Source organism: Zingiber officinale, chromosome 1A (genome assembly GCF_018446385.1).
Source record: "Zingiber officinale cultivar Zhangliang chromosome 1A, Zo_v1.1, whole genome shotgun sequence".
NCBI classification, from domain to species: Eukaryota; Viridiplantae; Streptophyta; class Magnoliopsida; order Zingiberales; family Zingiberaceae; genus Zingiber; species Zingiber officinale.
Genome location: NC_055987.1, coordinates 129,623,208 through 129,649,790, shown reverse-complemented (window position 1 = coordinate 129,649,790; position 26,583 = coordinate 129,623,208). Strand labels below are relative to the sequence as shown.

At 35.7% G+C, this 26,583-nt stretch overlaps 4 protein-coding genes across 7 annotated transcripts; 2 read left to right on the top strand and 2 right to left on the bottom strand.

Moving 5' to 3' along the window:
* Positions 1-5,789: 5,789 nt before the first annotated feature.
* On the top strand, positions 5,790-9,817 carry LOC122033026 (calcium-dependent protein kinase 10-like). Of its 2 annotated transcripts, XM_042592292.1 has the most exons (8): positions 5,790-6,066; positions 6,180-7,011; positions 7,537-7,680; positions 7,820-7,972; positions 8,162-8,277; positions 8,765-8,932; positions 9,123-9,347; positions 9,449-9,817. In XM_042592292.1, the coding sequence occupies exons 2-8, from the start codon at positions 6,222-6,224 to the stop codon at positions 9,557-9,559; spliced, it is 1,707 nt and encodes a 568-aa protein (XP_042448226.1). In that variant the 5' UTR covers positions 5,790-6,066; positions 6,180-6,221; the 3' UTR covers positions 9,560-9,817. The 2 variants fall into 2 exon arrangements, with proteins under 2 accessions (XP_042448226.1, XP_042448225.1); XM_042592291.1 differs by having other exon boundaries at positions 9,123-9,817.
* Positions 9,818-13,136: 3,319 nt separating this feature from the next.
* On the top strand, positions 13,137-19,708 carry LOC122032990. Of its 3 annotated transcripts, none has more exons than XM_042592290.1 (6): positions 13,137-13,288; positions 14,608-14,862; positions 15,659-15,814; positions 16,347-16,657; positions 16,737-17,565; positions 18,916-19,708. In XM_042592290.1, exons 2-6 carry the CDS (start codon positions 14,661-14,663, stop codon positions 19,434-19,436), a joined length of 2,019 nt encoding a protein of 672 aa, XP_042448224.1. In that variant the 5' UTR covers positions 13,137-13,288; positions 14,608-14,660; the 3' UTR covers positions 19,437-19,708. The 3 variants fall into 3 exon arrangements, with proteins under 3 accessions (XP_042448224.1, XP_042448223.1, XP_042448222.1); XM_042592289.1 differs by having other exon boundaries at positions 14,608-14,913; XM_042592288.1 differs by having other exon boundaries at positions 14,600-14,913.
* Positions 19,709-21,016: 1,308 nt separating this feature from the next.
* On the bottom strand, positions 21,017-24,541 carry LOC122032974 (phosphatidylinositol/phosphatidylcholine transfer protein SFH12-like). Its single transcript, XM_042592286.1, has 13 exons — positions 23,988-24,541; positions 23,651-23,897; positions 23,479-23,578; positions 23,130-23,396; positions 22,959-23,036; positions 22,764-22,865; positions 22,640-22,689; positions 22,458-22,551; positions 22,280-22,378; positions 22,099-22,194; positions 21,875-22,004; positions 21,424-21,788; positions 21,017-21,243 (listed from the first exon to the last, which is right to left on the bottom strand). The coding sequence occupies exons 1-13, from the start codon at positions 24,028-24,030 to the stop codon at positions 21,148-21,150; spliced, it is 1,767 nt and encodes a 588-aa protein (XP_042448220.1). The 5' UTR covers positions 24,031-24,541; the 3' UTR covers positions 21,017-21,147.
* A 130-nt stretch (positions 24,542-24,671) lies between these two features.
* Positions 24,672-25,873, bottom strand: LOC122032963 (protein EMBRYO DEFECTIVE 514-like). The gene is made up of 2 exons (XM_042592283.1): positions 25,439-25,873; positions 24,672-25,084 (listed from the first exon to the last, which is right to left on the bottom strand). Exons 1-2 carry the CDS (start codon positions 25,865-25,867, stop codon positions 24,767-24,769), a joined length of 747 nt encoding a protein of 248 aa, XP_042448217.1. The 5' UTR covers positions 25,868-25,873; the 3' UTR covers positions 24,672-24,766.
* Between the last annotated feature and the right edge of the window lie 710 nt (positions 25,874-26,583).

Here is a 26,583-nt window from a genome sequence, read left to right as displayed (position 1 = left end):
TAAGAAATTACAATTCTAATTAATTTAATATAATTTTCTAAAATTTGTAATCTATCTTGAACACATAAATTTAAAACATGGCATATACAACGAATATGAAAAAATAAATCACCAATAATAAGTTGACAAACAAATTTTAGATCATCTATATAAGTGATATTAAAACTAGCATTATCTAATGATATTGAAAATATTTTATGAGTTAATTCATATTCTTCTAAAATTAAACATAATAATTGTGTGATGGTATGAGCATTATGTGATTCATCAAAAACTTTATAAGCTAATAATTTTTTTTGAATGTTCCAAAGGTTATCGATCTAATGGTAAGTTACACCCATGTACGAATATATTTGCTAATGATCACTCTAAATATCGGAATATAAAAAAACTTTATTATCTAATTTACTAAATTCATCAAGTAAATTTTTTTTCCTTATTTTACTAATTTTTAATTGTACGAGTAAGTATAGTCCTATGAACACGTTTAATACATAGATTAAGAGAATGTTTACAAAAATCTTCAAATATGCAATTAGATCCAAGACTAAAAGAAAGATGTTCTACGGAAACAAATTTAACTAATGATTCTCTTAATTTATTATCCGAATATAAAAATAAATCGGAATCAGTACTATCGTTAGTTGAAGAAATTCTTAATAATTGTGTTTGAGAATGGTCGAGTCCATATTTCGTCGGTGCTTTGTTTCTACAAGTCATTTCAACAACCCATAGCCGCCGCCAACTTGAAATTTGTAGGAAGTATTGCAATACTTACATTTTGCACGCATTTCTCCCGATGGAAGAGTAACCTTCTCAAAATGTTTATTGAAAATAGAAGACTTTAGAGGAGGAATTTCTTGAACCTTAGAAGTAATTGCATCGGTACTTCCTTGTATTTCAGATGTCAGATTCAGAAGGTGCTCAATCTCATCATCGGTGGATTGAATGTTAGGGTCCTCCTTCAGTGAATTCACTATTTCCTTTCCCTTCCGAGCAATTATAACATTAAAGAAGAAGAACATAAAGGAATAAGTAAGAAGGCTACAGTATTTTACTTGGTTACAACCTAAGGGTCTTTTTATAGCCACTGGAAAATCCTATCCGTGGCTTGGAGGCACCTTCAAATAAGTTTAAGGCGCCTTCAATAGGCTAAGTTTTATTCGCCGAAGATAAAACTTTATCTTCGACAAACAGGTGTTGAAGGTGCCTTTAACATGCTTAAAGGCGCCTTCCATGAGGCTTTGAAGGCGCCTTCAAGCTCGTTGAAGGCACCTTCCATAAGGTTGATCAACTTCCAATCGGTCTTCTTCGCGTGAGTGATGCTTTGATTATTCGGAGTTGAGCTCACTCGAACCAAACTCGGACTTTTCTCCACGAGTAGGCTTTCTTCCCGTCTTCACGTCCCTCGAACATCGCGCACATCATTCTCATTCACTAGTGTACTTTTCCGCAGCTCATTCCTCATATGCACCAAGCCTGTCGGCTCCTTTATCGTGTCATCCTTCTCATTCGCTACATCTTTTGCTCGACTTCTTGTGCTCCTAAGTTCTTGTGCACTTAGACACAAGGCATCAAACACAAACAGAATCTAACCTAACTTAGTTGACCACATTAAAACTACCACGGGGTACTTATAATATTCTCTTCTTAATGTACATCAAACCAAGTTAAAGTTAGAGTTAAAATAAATGTAATATAATAAGTAAGTGAATGAAAATTATAATGACACTATTTATTTATAAATTAGTATAGGAATAAAATTTTCAATTATCTTAATTATCCCACCTCCCTCTTAACCGATATCTAGTTTTCCTCTATTTGATCACATTAAAAAATAAAATAAATAGTTAAAAACATTAAATTTTTTTCTAGAGGCATATAACAAGAACCATAGGCTAATATTTCCAAAAATAACTTTTAAAAATCTTCTATTTTTACTAATTTAATCTTCTGTTTCGAAAAAATAATTTAAAAATTACTTTTATATTTTAAAAGATCATGAAAATTTTTGTTGAACTTAAAAAAAATAAAGTCCATCAATATAAAAATTTTCACAAAGAGATATTATTTAATCTAATAGAAATGAATTTTTTTTTGTAGCACCCCAATTTTTAAAATTTAATTTTTAGCTTTTCATGAATATGTAACACTTAATATTTATAAAAAAAATGAAATTTTCATAAATAATGTTAAATAGAATTTAATAATAAAATATTTATTTTCAGTAAAAAATTATAATAATTTAGATATTACTTTAAAATGACAAAATTTTTATTATGATAAAGAACATCATGTTTTATCATGTTTTATTGTAGAAAAATATTTTTTTTAAAAATAAATCTACTAAATTATTTTAATTTTAAAAATATGATTTTCTTAGAAATTCATAAAAATTAATATATCGGTTAAAAACTTTCAAAATTATTTCTGTTAGTAGATAATATTTTCATCTTGCATAGATAAAATTTTGAGTAGAAAATATGATAAAAAGTTGACAAAATAATTGATTTTACGCACAAGAATAAATCAATAAATTAATTTATAGAGCTAAACATGATTTTGGTATCCAAAATAAATTATTTCATATTGGATTAATCAAATATTTTCTAGAAATTAATTTTCTATCTATTTTGTAATTTGATCCTTATGGGGTCTAAAATAACAACTAAATCTACCGTAAATTTTAAAATTTAAATTTTAAATTTTAAATTTCAAAGAATATTAGAACATATATAGTCATTTTTAAATTTATCTATTTGTGCTTTCAATTTTTTATTTTTTATTTCTAAATTATCAAAATCTTCTAGTTGCATGAATTTTTCCTTTTTCTAAATTAACTATAATTTTAGAAAGCATTTTAATAAACTCAAATGATTCTTCAGGAGATCAGGAACGCACCTTATTTACCGTTATGATTTCGTTGTCTGATGCTCCCCTTTCATTACTGCTTTCTTCCAAAGACCCTCCTCCTTCATCATGCTCATCTCGAACTTGCTTGCTATAATAATTCAGATATTACTTTAAAATGACAAAAATTTTATTATGATAAAGAACATCATGTTTTATTACAGGAAAATAATTTTTTAAAAAATAAATCTACTCAATTATTTTAATTTTAAAAATATGATTTTCTTGAGAAATTCATAAAAATTAAAATATCGGTTAAAAACTTTCAAAATTGTTTCTGTTAGTAGATAATATTTTCATCTTGCATAGATAAAATTTTGAGTATAAAATATGATAAAAAGTTGACAAAATAATTGATTTTACGCACAAGAATAAATCAATAAATTAATTTATATAAATTAATTTATTGAGCTAACATGATTTTAGTATCCAAAATAAATTATTTCATATTGGATTAATCAAATATTTTCTAGAAATTAATTTTCTATCTATTTTTGTAATTTGACCCTTATGGGGTCTAAAATAACAACTAAATCTACCATAAATCTTAAATTTTAAATTTCAAAGAATATTAGAACATGTATAGTCATTTCTTAATTTATCTATTTGTGCTTTCAATTTTTTATTTTTTATTTTTAAATTATTAAAATCTTCTAGTTGCATGTATTTTTTTCTTTTTCTAAATTAACTATATTTTTAGAAAGCATTTTAATGAACTCAAATAATTCTTCAGGAGGAACGTACCTTACTTATCGTTATGATTTCGTTGTCTGATACTCCCCTTTCGTCACTGCTTTCTTCCGAAGACCCTCCTCCTTCATCGATGCTTATCTCGAACCAGTTTGCTTTGTCTTCAGGTAAGTATTCAGCTATAAGTGTTGTTCTAGCAATTTCCTCGATCTCGGATTCTTCTGACGACGACTCGATGCCCATCGAGAAGTTGAATTCAGCTTCTTTTGGTTCTTCATAGAGCTTCAAGAACTTTTCTCAAAGTTCTTTTATACATTATAGGCGCCAATTTTGTCGAGTTCCTAAGCAGGCAAAACACTCAGAAAGTAGAACTTAGCCTTATCATTAGCCATGAAATTGTTGCACTACTTTTCAGTTCATCGATACTCCTCAAGTTCTTTTCCTTCTTCGCTTTTGGGCATTTCAAAACCATACTTAATCGTTAGTAAAATATTGAAATTAGTTTTAAAATATACCTCCATTCAACGTTTCTAAAAGACAAACTCTCACTCGAACGTTGGTGGATAGGTGCTAGCTCCGACCATCTCGTTGTTTCAGTTGATAGTTAGTCTCTTTGAGGTAGTTGGGCTCTGATACCACTTGTTGATCCTTATTAGGCCGACTAAAGAGGGGTTAATAGCCTGAAATCAAAGTTAAAATAATCTCTTACTATTTGAACAGAGTAAGGATGCAATATTAATTAAGCAATTATAATATTAAAGAAGAACAACATAAAAAGAAATAAGTAAGAAGACTACAATATTTTATTTGGTTACAATTTAGGTGGTTGTTAATCCAAGATATATAAAAGCTCATTAAAATTCTCCTTCGTTAAAGGTGGAAAAGTCTCTTACACTCTTTGATAGCTTAGAAAGATGCTAGGAGATAAATACAAAAGTTGTTGTTGATTTTCTAGTTCTAAGAGTCTTTTTATAGCATCTGGAAAATCTTATTTGTGGTTTGGAGGCGCCTTCAAGTAAGTCCAAGATGCATTCAATAGGTTAAGTTTTATCCACCGAAAATAAAATTTTATTTTCGGTTAACGAGTGTTGAAGGCACCTTTCATGAGGCTTTGAAGACACCTTTTAGCTTATTGAAGGTGCCTTCCATAAGGTTGATCAACTTCCAGCTGGTCTTCTTCGCGTGGACAATGCTCCGATTATCCGGAGTTGAGTTCACCCGAATGTAACTCCGACCTTCTCCTTAAGCAAACTTCCTTCCTGGCTTCTCTTCCCTCGGATGTCGCGCACGTCCTTCTCGCCCACCGCTATACTTTTCCGCAGCTCCTCGTCCCTCGAATGCACCGAACCCGTTAGCTTCTTTCCCGTGTCATCCTTTTCGTCTGCTGCGTCTTCCACTCGACTTCTTGTGCTTTTAAATTTCTGTGCATTTAGACACATGACATCAAATACAAATATAGAACCTAACTTAACTTAAATTGATTGACTAAATCAAAACTACCATGGGATACTTAGGGAGCATTTGGTTTGTTTGCATTTTTATTTTCATTTTTAGAAAATCATTTTTTTAAAAAAAAATTGGAAAATCATTTTTCTGTATTTTCTGTTTTTTATAAAACGTTCGGTCTTTTTTAGAAAATAAATATAAAAAATATAAATTAAATATATTTTTTATTTTCTCAAAAACTAAAAATAGAAAACAAGATGTGAAATACAAACCAAACATTCTCTTACATTTCTCCCTTTTCTACTCCTATAAGGATGATATAACTAAAGAAATGAATCCACTTATAAACTTATCTCTCGTTTTAATATATCTTTTCAACTATAACCCAAAGAATTATTTTAATTAAATAATATGTTTACAAACGTTGATTTTCTACACTGTTGCCTATTCACCTATTGATTAACCCGATGGCACCTCACCTGATTAATCATGTTTACTTTTATTAATTTGAGAATTTGTACATAAATTTCAATATTTCCTTGGCCAATTGAAATGCAAATATTCCCTTATAAATGGATTCGAATAGTTGTCTTTTATATCATTAAATTGAATGACTTTATTGAAATAATTCACTTGATGTACTCAAGCCCTTGTGCAAAATTTAACTGTACAAGGGTGTATATGCAATTTTATATCGAAGGGTATGCTTACAATTTAAGAGTTATCCAGGGATGGGGCTGTAGAAGTGCCTTTACCTTCCTCCGCTTCCTCACGCTCTTCCTGCCTGCATCGATTCTTCCGCTAAGCTCTCTCATGTCAACTTGATTTCGACTCTAGGGCGACTTCAATTGCTGCAAGATTCTTCCACGGATTTCTCGTGCCGATCGAACATGGAAGTGTTCTTCTCCATGCGGACAAGGCATGCGCTTAGTCTATCCTCTTCCTCCTCGCTTCCGCCTCCGATTTCTGGAGAAGAGTGCAAATTTTTCGAGCGTAGGTAGACTTCGGTCACGGGTTTAGGTATGTAGTCGTTCCAAAGCTTCGATTTTGTTTGCGTTTTTGAGCTCCACGCTTCCTTTGGAGTTGTAGCTGCTGAGTAGGCTTTTTTCTGGTCTGTTGATAATTTCTGGCAGACTGGAAGCGAATGGTAAAATAGTGCTCGAGTACAAGAATCGATGGGCAACACATGCGCTGGACCGAGAAATGTCTTCTTTCAATCGGTTTCCACCGTCATCTGGCGCTCCGCCGACGCGGAAGACGCCGTCGCCGGTAACGACGTCTCTGCCGCTTTGGCTCCGATTTCCTCAGTCACTGAAGCTCCCGAGCCCGTCACGATTCACGGCGTCGGAGCAAAGCCTCCCGGCGCCCTCCAAGTGGCCGGGAACCCGTTGGTGGCCGAAGCCCCTTCCAAGAAGCCCTCCCGAGTAAAGCGAGTCAGCTCTGCCGGCCTCCAGGTGGACTCGGTATTGCGGCAAAAGTCGGTGAATTTGAAGGATATTTACAACTTAGGAAAGAAGCTCGGTGAGGGTCAATTCGGCACCACCTACTTCTGTGTCGAGAAGGAAACCAGCAAGCATTACGCTTGCAAATCCATCTTGAAGAGGAAGTTGATCACTGAGGATGACATCGAGGATGTGAGGAGGGAGATCCAGATAATGCACCATGTAAATGGCCTCCCTAATGTCATCTCCATCAAGGGGGCTTATGAAGATGCTGTGGCTGTTCATGTGGTGATGGAGTTGTGTGCAGGCGGTGAGCTATTTGATAGAATAATCCAAAAAGGGTACTATACTGAGCGAAAGGCTGCTGAACTTGCAAGGGTAATTGTTGGGGTTGTGGAAGCTTGCCACTCCATGGGTGTCATGCACAGGGACCTCAAGCCTGAAAATTTTCTTTTCGTGAACCAAATGGAGGACTCAACCCTCAAGACCATTGACTTTGGATTGTCGGTATTCTTTCAACCTGGTATACTTCTTAATTTCATTGTTGTTTTGAACATTTAGTTGATATTTGCACAAACAAGGTTCAAATGCAGAATTAAAACGCATACTCGGTTCACGGTTTGTTACTTAAGCCAATGCCATCTTTCTATTTAGATAAAAATATAGTCTCACAATTAAGTCCATGCAGTTCGACTTTGGAGGTTTGTGAATTATCAGTTGGTCAATGCTGCATTTACCAACTAAACATAATACATTGGATTTCAATGCACAAATTTCTGCTTTGGTTTTGCTACATTTTCCTGAAATTTATGACTTCAGATGCATTTTCCTTTTCACAAAGATGGAAATGAATTATCATGTTTTGGTTAATCTCGCCTTCTTAATTCGTTCACTGAATATGATAGTAGTAATATTGTTGTGGTTTTTATACAAAAAGAAAAACAACAAAAACAAAAACAAATAAGATGCATTATTATTTGGCTAATTCTTCACTTATACATGTCACTGACTTTGTTTTCTTTACTATCTTTGATATACTTTTCTTCAGGTGAAATATTCACTGATGTAGTCGGTAGCCCATATTATGTTGCACCGGAAGTCCTGAATAAGAGCTATGGTCCTGAATCAGATGTTTGGAGTGCTGGAATAATAATCTATATTCTTTTGACTGGGGTACCTCCCTTTTGGGCAGGTCAGTAACTTACCTTTGACTAATTATACTTTTCACTATAAAATGGTTGCAAATCCATTTAGCATGTAGAAAGAATAGGTGTCTGAACTATTAATTCATTGGACTATATAACTTTTTTTTTTTTGTGCACTATCTCCAGAATCTGAACAGGATATTTTTAAAGAGGTTCTGTATGGTAAACTTAACCTGACTTCAGATCCATGGCCAAGTATATCGGAAAGTGCAAAAGATCTTTTAAGAAAAATTCTCGTGAGAGACCCGAAGAAAAGGTTGACTGCCCATGAAGTTCTATGTTAGTTTCCTCAATCTAGTCTCAACTTCTAGATTGTTTAGATAAATACTATATATTCTCCAATTTTTAAAGAAGAGCGTGAAGGACTTCCTAAGAACATGAATGATTGGCTCCTCTGATTTTTGACTGACATCGCAAATATTGTATCCACACTGTTAATTTGATATTGGATATCATATCTCTTTGTAGGTCATCCTTGGGTACAAACTGATGGTGCAGCTCCTGATAAACCTCTGGATTCTGCAGTTCTCACCCGCCTGAAAAAGTTCTCGGCAATGAACAAGTTCAAAAAGATGGCGCTTAGGGTACATTTTCTGATGCCCCTTGGTTCAAAACAATCATTTTGAGTGTGGCCAAACTACAAACCATCGTATTTATCAAAAGCATTTAGTCATGCATACATGTGATCCAGGGCATAAGTAATAACTCATTGTCTCAGTGAGATCTATCACGCGTATCTTTGCACTGCGGTAGAGAACAAGGTTAACCTGTTTTTAAATTTACGACTAAGGTGCCTTTTAAACCATGTTTTTTGCTGAAAATGGTTGTTTACAATCTGCATTTACCATTCCACTAATTTAGTTGATAAATTGGTCATAAATCAACCAAGAATACTCATAAATGAAAAAAGAATGCTCTCAAACCAGGAAAAATACGCTTGTCTAACAAACAACAATGTGAATTATACGCATTGTGGTGTCGTATTGTTGTTTGTGTTAATTATATAACATTAATTTCTAGCTCAGGTTTGAGGCTTTAGTTGATATGTCACCTAGGCTCCTTCTTGCTTAGGTTATTGCTGCTAGCCTATCCGAGGATGAAATTGCTGGCCTGAAGGAGATGTTTAAGATGATAGACACAGATAATAGTGGGCAAATAACTTTTGAAGAACTCAAAGCTGGTTTAGAAAGAGTTGGCGCCGATCTCAAGGACTCAGAAATTTACGAGCTTATGAGATCAGTAAGTGTTTTTTCTTCTTCTGATAAATAGTTTATGGATTATAAAACATCAACCTAAGCGACAGCATCTGATTATTGCATGCTATTTCAGAGATTACTCACTAAAACATTTTGTGAATTTAACTTTTCATGAACAAAGAAGTCATCTTCAATTCTTCACTTATTCCTCTTTCTGGAAATGTGAATTGAAGGCAGACGTAGATAACAGTGGTACCATAGATTACGATGAGTTTATTGCTGCCACACTGCACCTTAACAAGATCGAGAAAGAGGATCACTTATTTGCCGCCTTCCAATATTTCGACAAAGACGGGAGTGGTTACATAACCCCAGACGAACTGCAGCAAGCTTGCGAAGAGTTTGGTGTAGGAGATGTTCAGCTAGAAGAAATGATCAGGGAAGTAGATCAAGATAATGTATTCAAACATGCCCTTTCTTCTTTTTTTTTTTTGTCAATTATAGATCGCGAAGTTGGATATCTGATGAACTGTCTGTTTCATCGAATTTTTCTGTGCAGGATGGGCGCATTGACTACAACGAATTCGTCGAAATGATGCAAGCGGGAAACACAGTTTTTGACAAAAGAGCATCGCAAAATAGTTTCACCTTTAGTTTTAGAAGGCTGTGAGAAGTTTGTGACAGTGCTGTTCGTGAAAGAGCTTTGTTTCACCTTTCTTTTCTGTTCCATTAGAATGTCATATTCTTTTTTCCGGATGTTTTTCGAACTGATCAGGAGGGTTGAACCCGACTTAACTGATCGAATTGTTGACCTAGTCCGGTTTCTGAAACACTGATCTGCCACTGTGTTTTCTACTAGAAACACAAATTAGGACAAAACAAGTTTCATTCGTTGTATCCAGCGTAAAAGTGATACCGTTCATCTTAATCGATCATATATCGTCGGTTTTATGATAAAATATAGATAAATAAATTTTGTATGGATGAGATTAGATATTTAATAAGATATTTTTTTACTGGTTAGAAATGGACTTTAAGATTTATTAGAATAAATACTTACGTATCTACTAATTGTGTCAATTGGTAGGGGTTTTGTACTAATTGTGTCAATTGGTAGGGGTTTTGTACCTATCTACTAATTGTGTCAATTCGTAGGGGTTTTGTACGTTTTATATATTGGAGTAAAAGGCAATATCACTTATTTCAAGCGGTATAGTGTCATTGTCCCATGACAAGATACAATTAGATAAATTATAGGATATTTTGACCCTAGTGTAATGGTCTGTTTGTCGTATTCATTGAAGCAAAGATGAAATCGACATTTAGGCTATGTTTACTCAAGAGTGTGGATGAGGAAAGGAAAGGAATCAACTATGGAAAGTTATCTTTAGAGGAAGAGAAAAGAAATGGTGAAGAAATCTTTTCCTTTGCACACTTGTTTACCTTGATAGAGGAAGGTGAATACTTATGATGTAATTTTGTAAATAAAAAAGGGTGCATGCGTCATTTTTTTTTGGTACATAGTGTAATTTTATGAGTTAAAAAGGCTACATGCGTCATTTTTTTTGGTATATGGTGTAATTTTGTGAATGCAAAAGGGGTACATGCGTCATTTTTTTTTCCATCCGCTGTTTTCCGTCCGATTTTGAGGTGATCGATTTTGGCTCAAAAATTATCCGCGGATGGATTGCGTTACTTTTCCTTCGGAAAATTTTAATGAAATAAACGACGGAAACTTTTCCACTGTAGAAACTTTTCCTTAATTTTGCTTTCCACCCTCCCAAGTAAACATAGCCTTAGTGGTCCTCTAGGGCGACTACACACATTTTGGAAGTGGGTAAAAATTTTATTAACAGTAAAAAGGTGAAATTATCACCTTGACGACATATCCAAGGTGATCCCACGCTCTCTTGAAGGGAGATAGGGGTTTCATCCAACAATATTAGTACATGCAATGAAGGATTAAGGTTACACTTGTTCAAAATCGATTTATTGACAACATCTTATATGAACCAACAACATTAGTCCGTAAGTAACATTCGTTGCATCCATTGTGACAAAAGGTGAATATGTTCATCTCCAGCATTCCCGCTAATCCGTCCCAGGATCAACACAGAGGAGGTAAATCACGGACGGCTACTAGCCATTGGAATAGTGACTAGCACATAAGGGAGGTATTTACCTCGGCTTTACCAAGATTCGAATCCCAGACCTCATTATGACAACACCTCATGCGCTAGCCACTAGACCCATCCGAGGGGACTAACATTCGTTGCATCCATGAACTATGCAATAGCATTGTGAAATTTGAGGTTGACTAATCATATCATAATTATTCTTAACATATTTATAGCTAACAACCATGAGCGGAATCACATTGGGCTAGGATGGGCTCCAGCCCCACCAATTTTAGAAAAATAAAAAAATCATCCCTATATTTTTTTCCTTAATTATTTCCTATTTGCTTTCTATTAAATCAAAATTTTTGATTTTGTTTAATTAAATTTCCAAAACATATGTCAATTTATTAGGAATTTTAATTAAATCAAAATTTTATAAACTCCACACACGCTATCTCTTATTTTTTTCCTCTTATATGCAGAGCCACAAGTACCGTCGTCCCCCACCTCCTTGTTTTTCCTCTTATCCGCAAAGTCGTAGTTGCGAAAGATTTTAATTTTGATCTTCTTTTTCCGTCACTAGGTTCGAGTAGATCTGTTTATTTTTAGAATGGATTTCCTTCGAGCAATCGAGCTCCTTTCTCGGCGACGTAATTTCTCAATTTCTTAAAGATCTTTATATTATCATTCACGTGATATTTTATATTCATATTCTATACAGGTGTTTGACAGTAACTCAACGAATACAAGCGCGACATCCCTTCTCTCGAATAGCACACGATATCGGTACGACTATTGTCGTAGGTATATTTTCTTTTGATATTATCTGTATGAGTCAACTACTATTTTTTATTTTAATAAATTGATTAAATTTATTAACAGATTTACTAATTAATTTGATTAGTTTTATTTAATGAATTTATTGAACGGGAGTTGGTTGAAAAAATTGATAATGATATAATAATTAATACGTTTGATTAAAAAAAAAAAATCGAAGAGCACAATTTCAATAACGTTTTTTACTTTATGCTTTAATTTTGAATGTATTGAATATTAGATACTATTGTTTTATAATTTTGTAAAATTAATAATCATTTTTTGTTTATATTTTTAATCAATTAATTTATTATATCTCGACTATTAACCTAGATAAATTTAGATTCTGATTATGCCTCTATAATCTTATCAAGTTATCCCAACTATTTGAAATAAGTTGTGGTAATCAATTGTTTTTTTAAGCTAGTCCCTTCGTAGTGACAAATCTTAGACATGAGTGATCCGATTTTATAAAAGTTTTTTTATCATTTATTAATATAAATCTATTGATAAATTTGAGAATGCTCGCAATAGATAGATAACCTAATATCTAAGGTTTATTATTCCATAGAAAATATAATTTAGTGCATCCTAGTTGACAATTGTGTTTGGGATATGTTTTAATCAATTGTGAATTATAAGGACAAGGTCTATAATTGATTTGATCGGTTGGAACTGGTTCAGCTCAAGTCAAGCACTTGTGATAACTGAGGGTTGAAACCGTCTTAACGCACTGACTCATATGTAGATTAATTATTCAAGTAGGACCCTTAATAATGAAAACTATCCATATAAAGGCTCTGTTCTCTAAAATTTTATTTTATTTTGTTTATATATAAATTTAAGAACCAGTTGACTTGATCAATTTAGTCCACTAAAATTAAAAACAAAAATAAATAAAAATATCAATTTTAAAATTAGTGAGCATCTATCCCTAACTTTTAAAATATTTTAATCACTCAATGAGGGTGATTTTGGAAAAAGATAAATGAGGGGTTGAATTTGTAAATTTGAATACATAAAGACTTTATTAGGTCCAAAATTATATATATATATATATATAATTTCCTCATCCTCTTCGTAATCAACGGCTGAGATGACATCTTGACCCTATATTTATATATATGTATATATATAATTTCCTAATCCTCTTCGTAATCAACGGCTGAGATGACATCTTGACCCTATATATATATATATATATATATATATATATAATTTCCTAATCCTCTTCGTAATCAACGGCTGAGATGACATCTTAACCCATCTCGGTGAAACCTATAAAGCCCTTCTCTCCCCTATTCCCCAGCGGCGCATCGCCTGGTGAGGCAGCGATTGCCTTTGGCCGCCACCACCGCTCGAGCAAGGGCGAGCGCATCGTTTGCTGCGGGAGTTGGTCCCTTTCATCTCCCTCGGAGGTATCTACCACCTAGACGGCGGCGAGATGGAGCCGAGATGACCTGGTACCGCTTCTTTAGTGATTTATTGGCTTGATTTCTCGGCCCGAGGGCTATCGGTGGTGCTTTGTTTGGCTCGAATTACGGTTTATGATTCCTGTGTGTCTAGGTATTCGGATTTAGCAGTTTTCCCCTTCGATCTGTTTGTAGTGTTCGGTCGCTCCATATCCGTGATCATGTGATTTGTTGCCGATCCTTTGTTTGCCCGTGTTAAACTTAGGCTTCTGCAGATCTTCATGTGTTTTTGGAATACTTAGTGGTCAATAATTGTGTATGGCTGTCTATTTGTTTGTCTAAAATTTACTGTTTTGTCTTGGGATATTTGGAATGGAGGAAAAAGACATTATCCACGGCATTTTAGGATCGTAGCGAATGAATCTATCCTGTTCTCTTTCGCGCCTCTGGCAGTCTTCTCAGTGCTCAGGCCAGGACAAAGGCTGAGGTTGAGCTTAATGTTTTCATTTGCGTTAACCCTTGACTGTCCATAAAAGTCCCTGGAGGGTGAAATCCTATTATGCCTCTAATGCTATTTTACTTATATTGCATGCATTCTTTAAGAATGAGCATTCACAAGTATTTAACGTCTGTCAAAATTTCTTAGATGTGGAATGACTATTGCTACAGATTGTCAGTTGTGTTATGGTCAATTCATGGCAAGATTGATTTAATCATGGAGAAATTGACAGTGATCTCTGTGACACTAAATATATTGTTATCCCATGCTGGTTCCAGGAGCAACTCAAGTAAACTTGCTGCACCTTTGAGGCACCTAGCTTAACATTGCAGAGAAGAATCGTGTAAATAGAGTAGCATTTTACATCGCTCGTCCATGCTATTCAAGTTTAGGACTTAGGATGAGACACCCTAGTTATTCCCATATTGGCAGCATAGGGCTAGCGATGGGGATTCATTAGCTCAGGCATTCACCCTACAATTAACCTGGGCTCTTGTACTTTAAGCCATTCATTAACCCTCACCAATCAGCAAATGGGATAAACTTGGCCTCCTTAGTTCAAGCTGCTCAATGCTTATTACATGGACCTTCAACATAGGTTACTTCAATATCCACTATTGCTCAATTTATTGTAACACATATTTGGTATTTCTCATTTGTTTCTCAGATATTGAATTTTGTCTTCTGTAAGAATTTTTATTATAGTTGCTCTTTAAGATATGATAAATTGATTTTATGCACATGGTTAACAAATTTGGTTGCTCATACATCTTACATGGAAATGTGTGTTTGTAGGCATTACTTTTTCTTATCGCTTGTTTTTATACTGTTTCACTAATGTGCAAAAGTATTGCTTACGGCAGATTTTCAGTTTCAGGATGTAGTTTGAACCTCAAAACTGTACTTCTCCATACACATGCCAAGATGATTCTTGGTCTCAAAAGTCAAGTTAATGATAAACAACAAAACTTTGGAGAAACAAGTATGCCAGTTTCATTGTTGTCCAAGCATGAAGGCAAAGCATCTAACAGGGAGTTTGATAGGAAGTTGAGCAACGGTCCTGACAATAAGCGTCCACGTTTAGATCAAGCAGAAAGCTACACAACAAATACTCAAGTTGATGATGGTAGCATTATCTTCCAAAAAAAATTAGATTTGAAAAGATGCTCATTTGCTGGTAATTATAGATTTCCTCTATCTAAGTTGTATAATGTGTATTGTAAAAAGAAAGAAACATAGATCTCTTTGTTGAAAGTCTTGCATGAAGTCTTGCATTTGACTATGGTTCGGTTGATCAGTTATCACTTATATGTCTCTGTTGTCTCTTGAGTTCCCTAATGGGGATCATATGAAGATTTTTCTTGCTTTTTAATGAGTCAAAATTATATTTTGATGATGAGTTATAACATTCAGTTACAAGTATCCTCTTCACTAGCCTATTATATTGTAAGACTTTATATTGGGTGAGCAAGTATAAAGTGAGAGATCTGTGGATATTCATCCAGTATCTTGGTGCAATTGTGCTTCTACCACTTTCCTCTTCCAATGGTTTGGTGTCTGAGCCTGAAAATTATCTTCTATGCCAACCTATTTCAATTGGATCATCATCTTACTGAAAGCCAAAACTATTGTTCATCCTGTTGATTTTACATTTAAGTGGATGTCTATGGATAATTACCATGAAGTGGTAACAATAACTACCAGATGCATATGCTTTTTTCCTTTTAAATACATAAATCATATTGATGTAATATCTCTCTAACTAGATTTCCTTGAGCATGGCCAGTTTTTATTATTATTATTATTAAACTCCTTGCATAATATAGTTGCCTTCTGGATGCCTACAAATCAAACATTTGCCACAGTAAACTTTGCCTATTGTTTTTGTATTATTTTATCCATAAACTTGTTTAATTGTTCAGATAAAGCACGGTTGATCAAGACAAAGCGTAGTCTTGATGGTAAAAGAAATGATAGGAAAAACTTCAGATCGGGAACGAAAATCAGATATGATACTTTTTCAACAAAGATGGGGTTTCCTGGCATTGATTCTACTTTTGCAGGAAACAACCTGTTAGGTATGCAAAGAAAATGATCTTTTTTCCCCATTCATACTTCTTCCACTGTTATATTCCCAGTATATGTTGCAGTAGTATATTTTTTTCCTGACTTAATTCTGTTGGAAAAGTGGCCCAATTTCTCTGAGTATTTCTCTTCTTAATTATACTCGAAATTTCAAAAAACTGAAATTTGCCAAGCATCACACAAGCTTAATAGGGATATGATGGCTAATGCATGTGTTGGATCATATATCAATCTTTTAAAGTCACCTATCTACCCAAAGGAACTTGAAGCAACATTAACAATAAAGGTCACTCGATTATCACATATGGGTAATTATGAAAATTTAGAAATAAGGAAATTTGAATTGCATTATTTAACAAAAGAACTACATGAATATTTATTTACTAATTGTTTGGCCGTCGTCTCAGAAAATTATGCTTTTCTGACAAGAAACATCACAGACCTCAATCTTCTGCTTTGAATACCTTTCAGTAATGTGGAGGTCTCATGTATCAAGTGAAACTTATGAAATCACCTTGTATTCAGGAGCATATGGACTAAAATCTGATCTCTCTGACATCACAAGGCATATTGATGAGGTGGGCATTAGTGAACTTCTTGATGGTAGTTACAGATATTCTAATGTCAATGCTGAAAAAGGAAAGAAACTCCCAGTTGTCTGTGAAAGTATGTTGACTTCGCTGAGAAAGGCAATCTCTCTTCTTCCCCATGATGGTCTGACAGATAACAATAGCAACAGAAAAGGACCTATATGCCTCGGTAAACCTGATTCTTCATCACTCATTCAGGATTGTTGCCACCCCAGTAAATTTGTTGATGAATCAACCGCTACTAAGGTCAGCTTAAGTGCTCAAATTGTCTTTCAATTTTTTAAGCTATCTCAATAATTGAATTAATTTTCTTTTCCCTATTTAGTATCCTAATGCAGGTGATGCTGATCTATATCAGCCAAAGAAAATTCTTGAGCATTTAGCCATTCCTTCAGTATTGGATCTTAATACTCTTCTAGAAGATTTATGTTTGCCTTCATCCATTTCGAAGTCCACTAAGCCCCCCAAAAATCTCCATGCAGCTAGCTTGCCTCCTTTTTCATGGTCTAGTTTTCATAGTTCAGCTTGCAAATCTGCTGATTCCAGTAAACAAGTTTCATTTAAACATGCATATCAGGGTAAATGGGTTAGAATTGATTGCAATTCTCTTCTCACTGGGGACAGCCAGAATTGCTTTTTAGATTTGGAAATGTTAACAGTTGATAGCAATGAAGACCCATTACAAAGGAGTAGTGCTCTTCAAGATAATCATCTAGACTCGTCTCCTAAGTTTCTATGTGGTCAGCCATCAACCATGGAGTTCCAAACATCAAATTGTGTTGAAGGGAATATTCCAGATGATACAAGGTTAGAAAAAGGATCTAACTCATCTGTGTTAGCTCACAAACAATTTAAGTTGGTTGAAGACCACACCAACTGTTCAAGCACCAGCCTGGAATGTGACAACAAAGCTAGTGGCCTGGTTAGAACTTCTGAATCTGAAGCTAGTTTGAAGTTTCAAGGAAAGAATCTAGACTTACCAGATCATGTAAGAACCACATCTAAGTTATGCAGTACTGGAGTTGTCCCGAAAGATCTCCACACACTAAATGAGCATGTCTGCTCTGCTTCTTCATGCTCCTTCAGTTGTAAAGATGCTGGAGAATGCAGCCGAAGTTTACGCAATTTATCTGCTTCAAATATGTCACGACATGGTAATATGTTAATTGTTTTTGAATGCATAGTTGCCGCTAATTTGATTCTCTATTATGTATTTTACCCTTCATATTTGGAGCATTTTGTTGATATTGGACTGGTAGTAAATGCCCTCTAGCTACTCTGGTATCAAGAAGGTAGCTTATCTTGTTTCTGTTTGTTATTTTGATGGCCAAATCCACCATCAGCCACTAAATCCCACTGGAGTTAGTGAATTTATATGGGCTGCAAATTAAATTTGACATTATTCAAACTGGGGAAATTTCAGGTCATGTTTTTGGTTTTCGTAGTTTCTGATTTTTCAGGGGTTTTCACTTTTTTATTTGATTTTTTTGCTTGCAAAATGATGTAAAACTTTAGTTATTCTATAGTATGAGTTAAATACAATTAATACATTGATCAATTTATTGCCTTTTGAGCTTCTTTGCCACTCTGGAGCCTATTATTGTCTTGGGAAAGTGGCTTGACAGTTTGACTCCTATCATCTAGGACGGTCACAATCATATATCAGAAACCTTTCTTCTAGTGGCTGTTACAAATACCTACTAGAACGAGTCCAGCCTTCTTTTTATTTAATGCTTGCTTTAGCTATACTGTAAACTTGCAAATTTATGTTACTCTAGCCAGACTCCTGAACTCAGTTCCTATTGTCAAAATGTTTATTTGGTTTATTTGTGAATGATTTCAGATATTTTTAATACAAAATTCATTATGATTTCGTTTGTAAGCCCAAAGAAATTGGCCAATCTTAGTTTGTGGACTTCCAGGGGATTTACTTGAAAAAAAAAAATTCAAGTTCAAAGAACGAATGAAGTCTGATTATAAGATAATGATTCAACGTACCTGTAGCGCCGATATTGATTGTGTCAATGCCTAAATTCTCAGTTTAGTGATTAATCATATTCTGCCATAAGGACGAATTCATAATGAGTAGGTAAAATTAAGCTACTAATTAATATTTGAATATGGAAGATTTTCAGTATTTGAAAGAACTTTTTGATGTATCCACTTATGTGAATAACCAAACTGCATGTATGACTGAACCTACAGTGAATTGTAGTTGTATAACATTAAATGCATGTATATGCCAACCTAAATGTTGTGTCGCCACAAATATATACCACTATTTATCATTCTGTTTCTATTTTCTTTCTAAGGTTATTCCTGAGTTATTTTGCACTCTGCCACCTTATTATGTGCCCAACAAATTGCATCCAGTCCTATAAAGTATCTTGGTTTTTATCAATAATGCTATAAAATCACGAAAGTCAACACTATTTACAAGCAATATACTTTGGCCTCACTGAAAAGATCTAACCATTAAATGCACATTTTTGTCAATGTAACAGATTATCCGCCACGTGAGCTACTTGCTGCTGACATATTACTTGAGATGGCAAGGCACGGGCGTGCCCTCAAATTCCAAACTGAAGATTTTGGAAAGATAAGGTGGCCAAAATCTTCTCCGCAGAAGGCCACGAAGAATCATAAGTCAATATCCCCAATGGGGAGATCAGAATTCTTTAGAACGAGGAACCATGATTCTGTTCAAACTGCAGATCGTCCGTATTGGGAACATAAGCTAGTTGAGAAGAAAAATGACATGAAAAATGCTGGTGGAGCAACTGTAAAAAATTCAGCTCAGTTGGAAGGCGAAGGTGGAGTTTCTCCTTACAAATCGGAAAAGGATCTACAGGTTGGTGCAAGGTCATTGCACAATATTACTGTCAGATCAGGGAGTTTGATTCCAACCACACGAGTTGGAAATAGTTATGAAAGTCATCAGAAGCTCAGGAAAACAACGCTATCGTCATTGACAGTTGGGACTTACATCAAAGATTGGAGTCGGGGAAAAAACAAGCATGAATAATTCATCTGCTTGCTATATTTTAATCAGAGCACCAGTGCAATCTTCCATTACTGTGGAAGAGGACAGGAAGGGCTGCAGCTTGGAGGCAAGGCCGAGAAATTGTAGATTGCATGATCGCCTCCATTCTCCAGTCGGGTTGTTTAATTGGAGACTCATGTAATTAGATGCTTTACGATCGAGATTCTGGTTACATTACTGGGTTGTTTCATGTGTATTATTCTATCCTTATTCTTTGCAAAGTAAATTTCTATCAGACACCCTTCAAATTGAAATGTTGTTCTGCTCCAGACACAAGCTGCGTCAAGAAGTCGTCACCAAATTTGCTCTCATAATTCCAAAGTCATTGTTGCATCGATAGGATTCCACCAAAGAGGTAAGAATCACCATGGTTTATTTTCTACTGTAAGGATAAAACAAATTTTATTAATTGTAGCATCAATGATGAGCCTGCCACGTCTTTATAAGCATATTGGCTTATTGTAGGTAGCCTAACTGTTACATTGACAGAATAATAGTAGTCTGGTGCCTCCATACAAAAGCAAATCTGAAGTCGTAAACTTTTCCAGTGTTTTTCATGCTTTATATGTTAGTGCTCAAAGCATTTCTTGTGCAGGTGATGTAAGATGAATATAGCTGCGTCGATTAGGTATAACCCATTCTGATCAGTTAATATGATATTTGGACAGGTTGAGTCTGGTTTGGTTATCAAACATGCATATATATACACACACATACGACGATACATCATTTGCTGTGTGTCTCCCTTCCTTTGAAGTTTCAGGAACTTTATAAGGATCCTTTGTCCTTACAGTGATTGTTTCCTCAAAATTTGTCTCTAGGCACTTGAAATCAACTCAGAAGGAGTAATTTATTATTTTTTCTTTTTGTTCACTTATCGCGAGGCACTGGTTCAAGGGCTGCACTGCCCTTGTGCCAGTCTCGTTCATCAATGATAACTAATAGCTGATAGCTTAAACGAACAAGTTTAAACATAGTCGACCTCCTTGTATAGCACAAGGTTGAATTCTGCAAGTTTGATTGCTGTTACCATAAAGTTACAAGAAGTTAAAGACTACATTCAATCATGAGACCAGCCGTACCATAATCTCACAAAATTTGCTTCGGAGAAGCCAAGTCATTCAGCAAATAAAGACTATCCTCATGAATGGATGAGATCGTTATCAGTATCAAGGATGAGAAATAATTAGCCAATGTTTTTGGCGTTACATTGATAATGTTCATCACTGTTTTTTTCTCCCCCTTTTATCTACAAGAAAATATTTATTAAGTTAGATAGATACATATTTTTAGTTCTCAGAAGTATTTGTTAAGGCAGCTTGATTCTTGGTTTCAGTCTGTGACATTCTAGAGAACACAAAGTTGAGGACTTCTTCTGATGGGTAGAGACTACCAGCCGAAAGAAATCTGCAATTGTAAACGGGAAAAATGCATTAAGTAAACAAAAAAAAAACCCACATTGTAATATGAAGTAAGCAAAAAAAATCTAATATTATATAGATTCTTGTAACGATATAAATCCCTCACAGATACCAGGAATTAGACGTTAATTAATTTAATCTTGTCATTTATTTAAACAAGAGGAATAATAGAGAAAATATTCTTCTCAAATTTCTGTTTTCATTTTTCTCTTCAATTTTACCCGAAGAAATTAATATTTTCCATTCGATTTAAAGGGCTTTAACGCAAACTACTAATAAAGAAAACTTGCCAACTTGTTTTTTTTCTTCTTTTTCTTCTCGAGATATGCAGCGAACTCCTCGTGCTTTGACAAAGCCTCCTCAAGAGCCTGCAAAGACAAATGAAATAAGTAAATATTTGGTGTTTATTCTGTATAATGATGTGGCCTCCTGACCCCTTTTTAATCTTTTTAGAATGGAACAAACTTATTTCAGTTTGAGTTTCTATGTAGATAACATGACTTATAAAAGCTCTGGGAAAACCAGGCGTTCAGTTTGATGGATGTTACCTTCCTAGTTTCCGCGAGCTCAGACTCCAGGGCCTCCACACGGTTCGCCGCGGCACTCAGCATCTCTTCCTTGTCGAGTTCCATTTCCGGCGGTTTATTGCCGAGGACATTCACCTTCTCCTCGAGCTCACCGAGGCGCTTCAGCACGCATGCAAATTCAGCAACAGAAACAGCCGGCGCGGGCGGCGGTTGTCGCACCATTTGGCTCTTCATCAAGTTCGCGACGTCTGCATTCGTAACCTTCCTCGACATCGACCGCCCCACGCGCACCATAGTGACAACGCCCATGACAAACGCCACGACTCCGCCGAAGATGTGGCTGTTGTTGCTAGACCCATTGTTGATCCCAGAAAGAGTATACGCATCTGTGTTGGACCCAAGGCTAATTAGATACCTGATTTTTCTTTTTTTTTTTTTAAAAAAAAAAGACAAAGCCAAGGATTCTATCGACCTTTGGCGAGGGCAAGCTTCTCGTGCACCATATCGTCGTTCCAACCCGCATCCACCACCTTCTCCACGATCGGCAACAACTCCTCGTATTGGCAAGGCGTGGGAAATCTCTCCTCAGGTGCACTGTTCTTCTGCAAAGTAATTAACAACCGATCTTCTTCCACATATTTTTCGATAGAATGAATGAATGAAGTTTTGTAGATTCATCTTCAAAGTGAATTTTACCTCACAATCCATACCCCCCATTTCTTCATGAACAGGTGAGAGTTCAGGGTGTTTGATGTGGCTCCTGGGGATATCGTCATGGAAAGACTCTTGTCTCTTCATGTTGTAGGAGTCGGTTAATTAGTAATTTCCCCGACCAGAAAAGCAAACTATACTAAGTTTCGAGAGAAGACTCGACCACCTTTTGGTACACAATTTCGTCCTCGGAGATCATCTTCTCCTCGGCCGCACTCGCATGTTGTTGTTGCCTTCCGCAGCACCCAATGCCATTTTGAACCATCTGTACAGGTTTGACAAAAAATCGAACAAATTGAACCGATATCGAGTTAGATCCTAAGATAGGTGGAATGAAGATAGACCTTGGCGATCTCAGGGTCCTTCCATGGGCCTTTGTCCGATCGAAGACAACCTCCTTCGCAATTACAATTGCCGCCGAGGAACTCTGGCAACTCACTAGAGAGCTCAAAATCACTTGTTAGCTATGGTACCTTAAAATCAATATTACTGTGGTGCTATTTTTTAAATGCAACACTATACATACCTAGCATCGATGATCTCGAGTAACTTACTCTGGAACTTGTTTCCGAGAACCTAAAGGAAAATCTCATTAGAACTCAACTTTCTTAGTTTATGTTGCATAATCTAACATTGAATTCCCATCTTACATGGATTTTGGCAGTGGTCTTTGGATCGAGGAAGCTCTTCACAGTGTTCCAAAGGAGTCTAAATCCCTGGCCGGCATTGACAATGAACATCCGGCACAAGGTCTGGAGAAGAAAGAATTTAACATTGCAGTGTTATGGTCGTATCGATGGGATACTAAAAAGAATACTAATGTAGATAGCTTAGTTGATACACGCCTCAGGGTAGTTGTCCCCGTCGATTTTTTGAATCCGACCGATGAGTTCCCTCGCGACTTTGTTGAATTGTCTGCAACCCTATGATGCATCAAGCGCACACATAACATAATTCATCGTCGAGTCCATTCACCGGCATTGCGAGTGATGAGCTTAGCGAGTCGAGTTGCATACCACTCCTTGAACATCCATGATGGTCGTGCTCTGATCTATGTGTCTTTTTGCCGCAATTGAGCAAGCAGGGAACTTGACCGCGAAAGTCCTCTCGAATTCCCTCACATGGTACTGGACATAACGATCCATGGTCGTGACTTGCATCATCTTGTTGGCGTCGACTAAGCCTAGTCTTTCGATGTAGATAGGCCTGCCCTCTTTGTCGACCCCGTGGTGACCTTGCGGGTAGTGTTCCAAGACTTGATCAAGTTCGCCGAATTCCAAGTCCTTCAAGTGGATACAAGGATCAAAATGGGTGCAAACAGTTTAACATGATGAAAATAGTGGTGACTAGGAATGCCTAATGCACCTCCATAATTGTGTCGGATCCAAATTCCTTCCTCCATTGAAGCATATCTGCCCACATTTGCTTAGTCTTCTCGATATCGAATTTCCTCGCCTTAAGAAACCTACATCATCATCGATCAAAGTTAGTTATCGGATAATCAACGACTTACCTAGCAGATTAACAATTGAAAGACCTTAGCATCATGTGGTAGTCATCGTGCCGAGCGGGCAATAGCTCTTCTAGGATAAGAGTTTGGCGGAATGCATCGACGGATTGCATTTCCTCAGCATCGCGAACATCTTCGATGGCAACTGACATGACCTTGCTACTTCTCCTACTTCTTTTGTTGATAGAGTTCCTAAACTTTGAGGAGGCACTAATTGCCTTTTTCTTGAAGGACCCCATCCTATTTTTCCTCTCGTCCTCCGAGTTGTCGACATCTCGAGTTCAAAAACAAATACCAAATTTAAATTAAATTAAATTATACAAATAAGTATGAATTAAACTAAATGAATTTGTCTTGCACATACCATATTTGTGAATATGGTCCGTCCCTGAGACGACTTCAGCCATTTTCCCACCTGGACCTGATATCGATATCTAAAGAATAAAACTTTTTTACAATTTTTTAAGAAATGAAAGAATAAATTTCATCAATGTGCAAATGTGTTCCCTTGGAATGTTTTAGAAAACTAAAACATGAAACAATTCTAAGTGAATTTGCACCTAAATCTTTAACAAACAATCAACTAATGCAAGGGAGGAAGATTAACCGGGAGAAATCCAGCATGAACAAGAGCTTTCGATTGCAATAATGATTGGTACGGGAGGGGAGGAAGTAAAAGGGGAGTCGATAAAAGAAAGGCGAGGCAGAAGGTTTACCTTGAAAGAGAGCAAATTGATGGTTATTTAGAGAGAGGGGGAGAGGAAGGGGCGGGATATGTATCCAACCAAACTATTGCTACCAAAATGGAGAGAAATAGAGAAACGTAGATAGAAAGCTCAATGGAAGAAGAAGAGTATTTTTAATTTGTTGTAGCCGAAATGCAAGGTACACCATTGGTTTCAAATTGTATATGCATGATTAGTTCGATAAAAAAGTGAGTTCTTTAAATAGATTATTTAATAGCCAATAAAGAATGCAAAATTAGATTTTGAAAATAATAATAATAATAATAATATGATTTTTTTATAATGAAAGAAAAAGAAAACTATTTGGCTGAATAATAATAATAGTTACTCATCACAACACAAGGTTCCATTAGAGCCAAAACTAAATCAAATTCTTAAACATAAAGAAACAATCGATCTATCTCCTGAAACCGCCGCCGCCTCTCCTTCCGTGGCCTCGACCGCCTCTTCTACCACCTCGGCTCCCGTTTCTATCGCCGAAGGAGTGACCGGACGACGAATCAGCTTTCATGTTATCGGGCAATGGCAGTATCTTATCGACACATTTGCGGAAGCTAAAATCGTCAGCACTTCCATCGGCGTGAACAACGAAGAAGCATCGACTTTTCCATGTCGGATGGAAGCGAACCTGGAACGCATCGATGCCTACTCCGATCTTCTTTGCGGGCTCAGGGTGTCCTTTCTTCAGCAAGTCCAATAATACCAGATGCTCATACTGCAACATAAAAGGAAAACAAAAACAAAAGCATTGTGAACTAGGAAGAGATTGTTATAGTCTGATTCCTGAATTGCTATTTTTGTCGCATCTTGTCCATCACTTGCAGAGCTCAATGATGCAAGCGGCCGACTCTTGTGGTCAGGGATTAGCAATATTAACTTAAGAAGAAATTCGAAAAGAATAGAATCAAAGCTACAATGATGAAGACCAACAACTGTTGAAATCTAGAATTAAGCTGATAGATCAACTGGAGATATGCATTTTATATTCAGATAGCAACAAATAAATTTTTTCCATGCACCAACGACAATAACAAAAGTTGACAAAACGAACCAATTAAAAAAACCTCACCTTGTTGAGATTCAGATTGGTCGACCAAGAACGGAGAAGTTTCAGGAAGTATTCGAACATCTCGACTGACGATCCAAATACCTTCGGTCCGACAGTTGCTCCAGCCGCTTCGCTCTCCTCTTCGTTTCTTCCCACCTCCATATCTACTCCAGCTTCCTCCTTTCCGTCGAGTCCATCGGTATCGCCTTCTTCTAATGATTCCTCAACCTTATGCTTCTTCGAATCACTATCCTCCTTGTCCACCTCCTCTCTTTCCCGTTTCTTTAGGCCTTCGGACTCCGCCGTCATCCCTTCGGCCGCGATCTCGTCACCCTCGACCAACTGGGGCTTCTCGGAGACCTCTTCCGCCATATGTCGAAAAAAAAAAACACTGGCGACGGAGCAGCGTGCGATACTGGTTCGAGTAGGCAAAACCCTAACCTTCTCCATTTATTTATAGATATCTTCTATCTGAAGGACGGTTTAGATTGTTATGCTGGCGTGCACGACTCTTGATGTATGCACCTTCAAAGCCCATTGAGATTTCGGCCTAACACATATAATCTTGATATGTCCAACTTCAAAGCCCATTAAGATTTCGGCCTAACATCTATAATCTTTATGTATCCACCTTCAAAACCCATTAAGAATGATTAGAGTATAATCGAGTCGAGCCAAATCGAGTTGAACTCTTGAATATTCTAGTTTAGCTTGTTTATAATAGAGATGAACTCGAGCTTTATTTAATAAATATATTCATGGCTCACGAGCTTATTCGAACTTTTATCGAGCCTAAATGGGCTTAATAATTATAAATTATAAATTTAAATATTATTAAAAATTAAATTATATATTTAGAAAAAATTATAATATTCTTATTGAAATTTATAATTTTATTCTAATAAATAAATTTAATATATTTGTCTATATTTTACATAAGTAGAGTGTAAAAATCTATAAATTCAATATTAAATTATTATTTTTTTATTTAAAAGTTGATTCATGAGTTTACTAACGAGCATATTCACGAGCTAACGAGCTGAATATTGTGAAGCTTGAGCTTGGTTTGTTTATCTTAACGAGCCTCATTAAACGAACTCAAACGAGTTTTTATCGAATTGAGTTTCGATTAGTTCATGAGCGACTTGGTTCATTTACACTTCTAA

What these genes read in the sequence shown, in the direction of transcription:
- LOC122032963 (XM_042592283.1), bottom strand. Translation starts at nt 25,867, where the DNA reads ATGGAGAAGGTTAGGGTTTTGCCTACTCGAACCAGTATCGCACGCTGC. An exon ending in CCAATCTGAATCTCAACAAG is followed by an intron (nt 25,085 to 25,438) that starts GTGAGGTTTTTT and finishes TTTATGTTGCAG; the next exon opens with TATGAGCATCTGGTATTATT.
- LOC122033026 (XM_042592291.1), top strand. Translation starts at nt 6,222, where the DNA reads ATGGGCAACACATGCGCTGGACCGAGAAATGTCTTCTTTCAATCGGTT. An exon ending in GGTACCTCCCTTTTGGGCAG is followed by an intron (nt 7,681 to 7,819) that starts GTCAGTAACTTA and finishes CACTATCTCCAG; the next exon opens with AATCTGAACAGGATATTTTT. An exon ending in TCAAAAAGATGGCGCTTAGG is followed by an intron (nt 8,278 to 8,764) that starts GTACATTTTCTG and finishes CTTCTTGCTTAG; the next exon opens with GTTATTGCTGCTAGCCTATC.
- LOC122032974 (XM_042592286.1), bottom strand. Translation starts at nt 24,030, where the DNA reads ATGGCTGAAGTCGTCTCAGGGACGGACCATATTCACAAATATG. An exon ending in GACTACCACATGATGCTAAG is followed by an intron (nt 23,579 to 23,650) that starts GTCTTTCAATTG and finishes ATGATGATGTAG; the next exon opens with GTTTCTTAAGGCGAGGAAAT. An exon ending in ACGGGGACAACTACCCTGAG is followed by an intron (nt 22,866 to 22,958) that starts GCGTGTATCAAC and finishes TTTCTTCTCCAG; the next exon opens with ACCTTGTGCCGGATGTTCAT.
- LOC122032990 (XM_042592289.1), top strand. Translation starts at nt 14,661, where the DNA reads ATGATTCTTGGTCTCAAAAGTCAAGTTAATGATAAACAACAAAACTTT. An exon ending in ATGAATCAACCGCTACTAAG is followed by an intron (nt 16,658 to 16,736) that starts GTCAGCTTAAGT and finishes TTCCCTATTTAG; the next exon opens with TATCCTAATGCAGGTGATGC. An exon ending in TTCAAATATGTCACGACATG is followed by an intron (nt 17,566 to 18,915) that starts GTAATATGTTAA and finishes TCAATGTAACAG; the next exon opens with ATTATCCGCCACGTGAGCTA.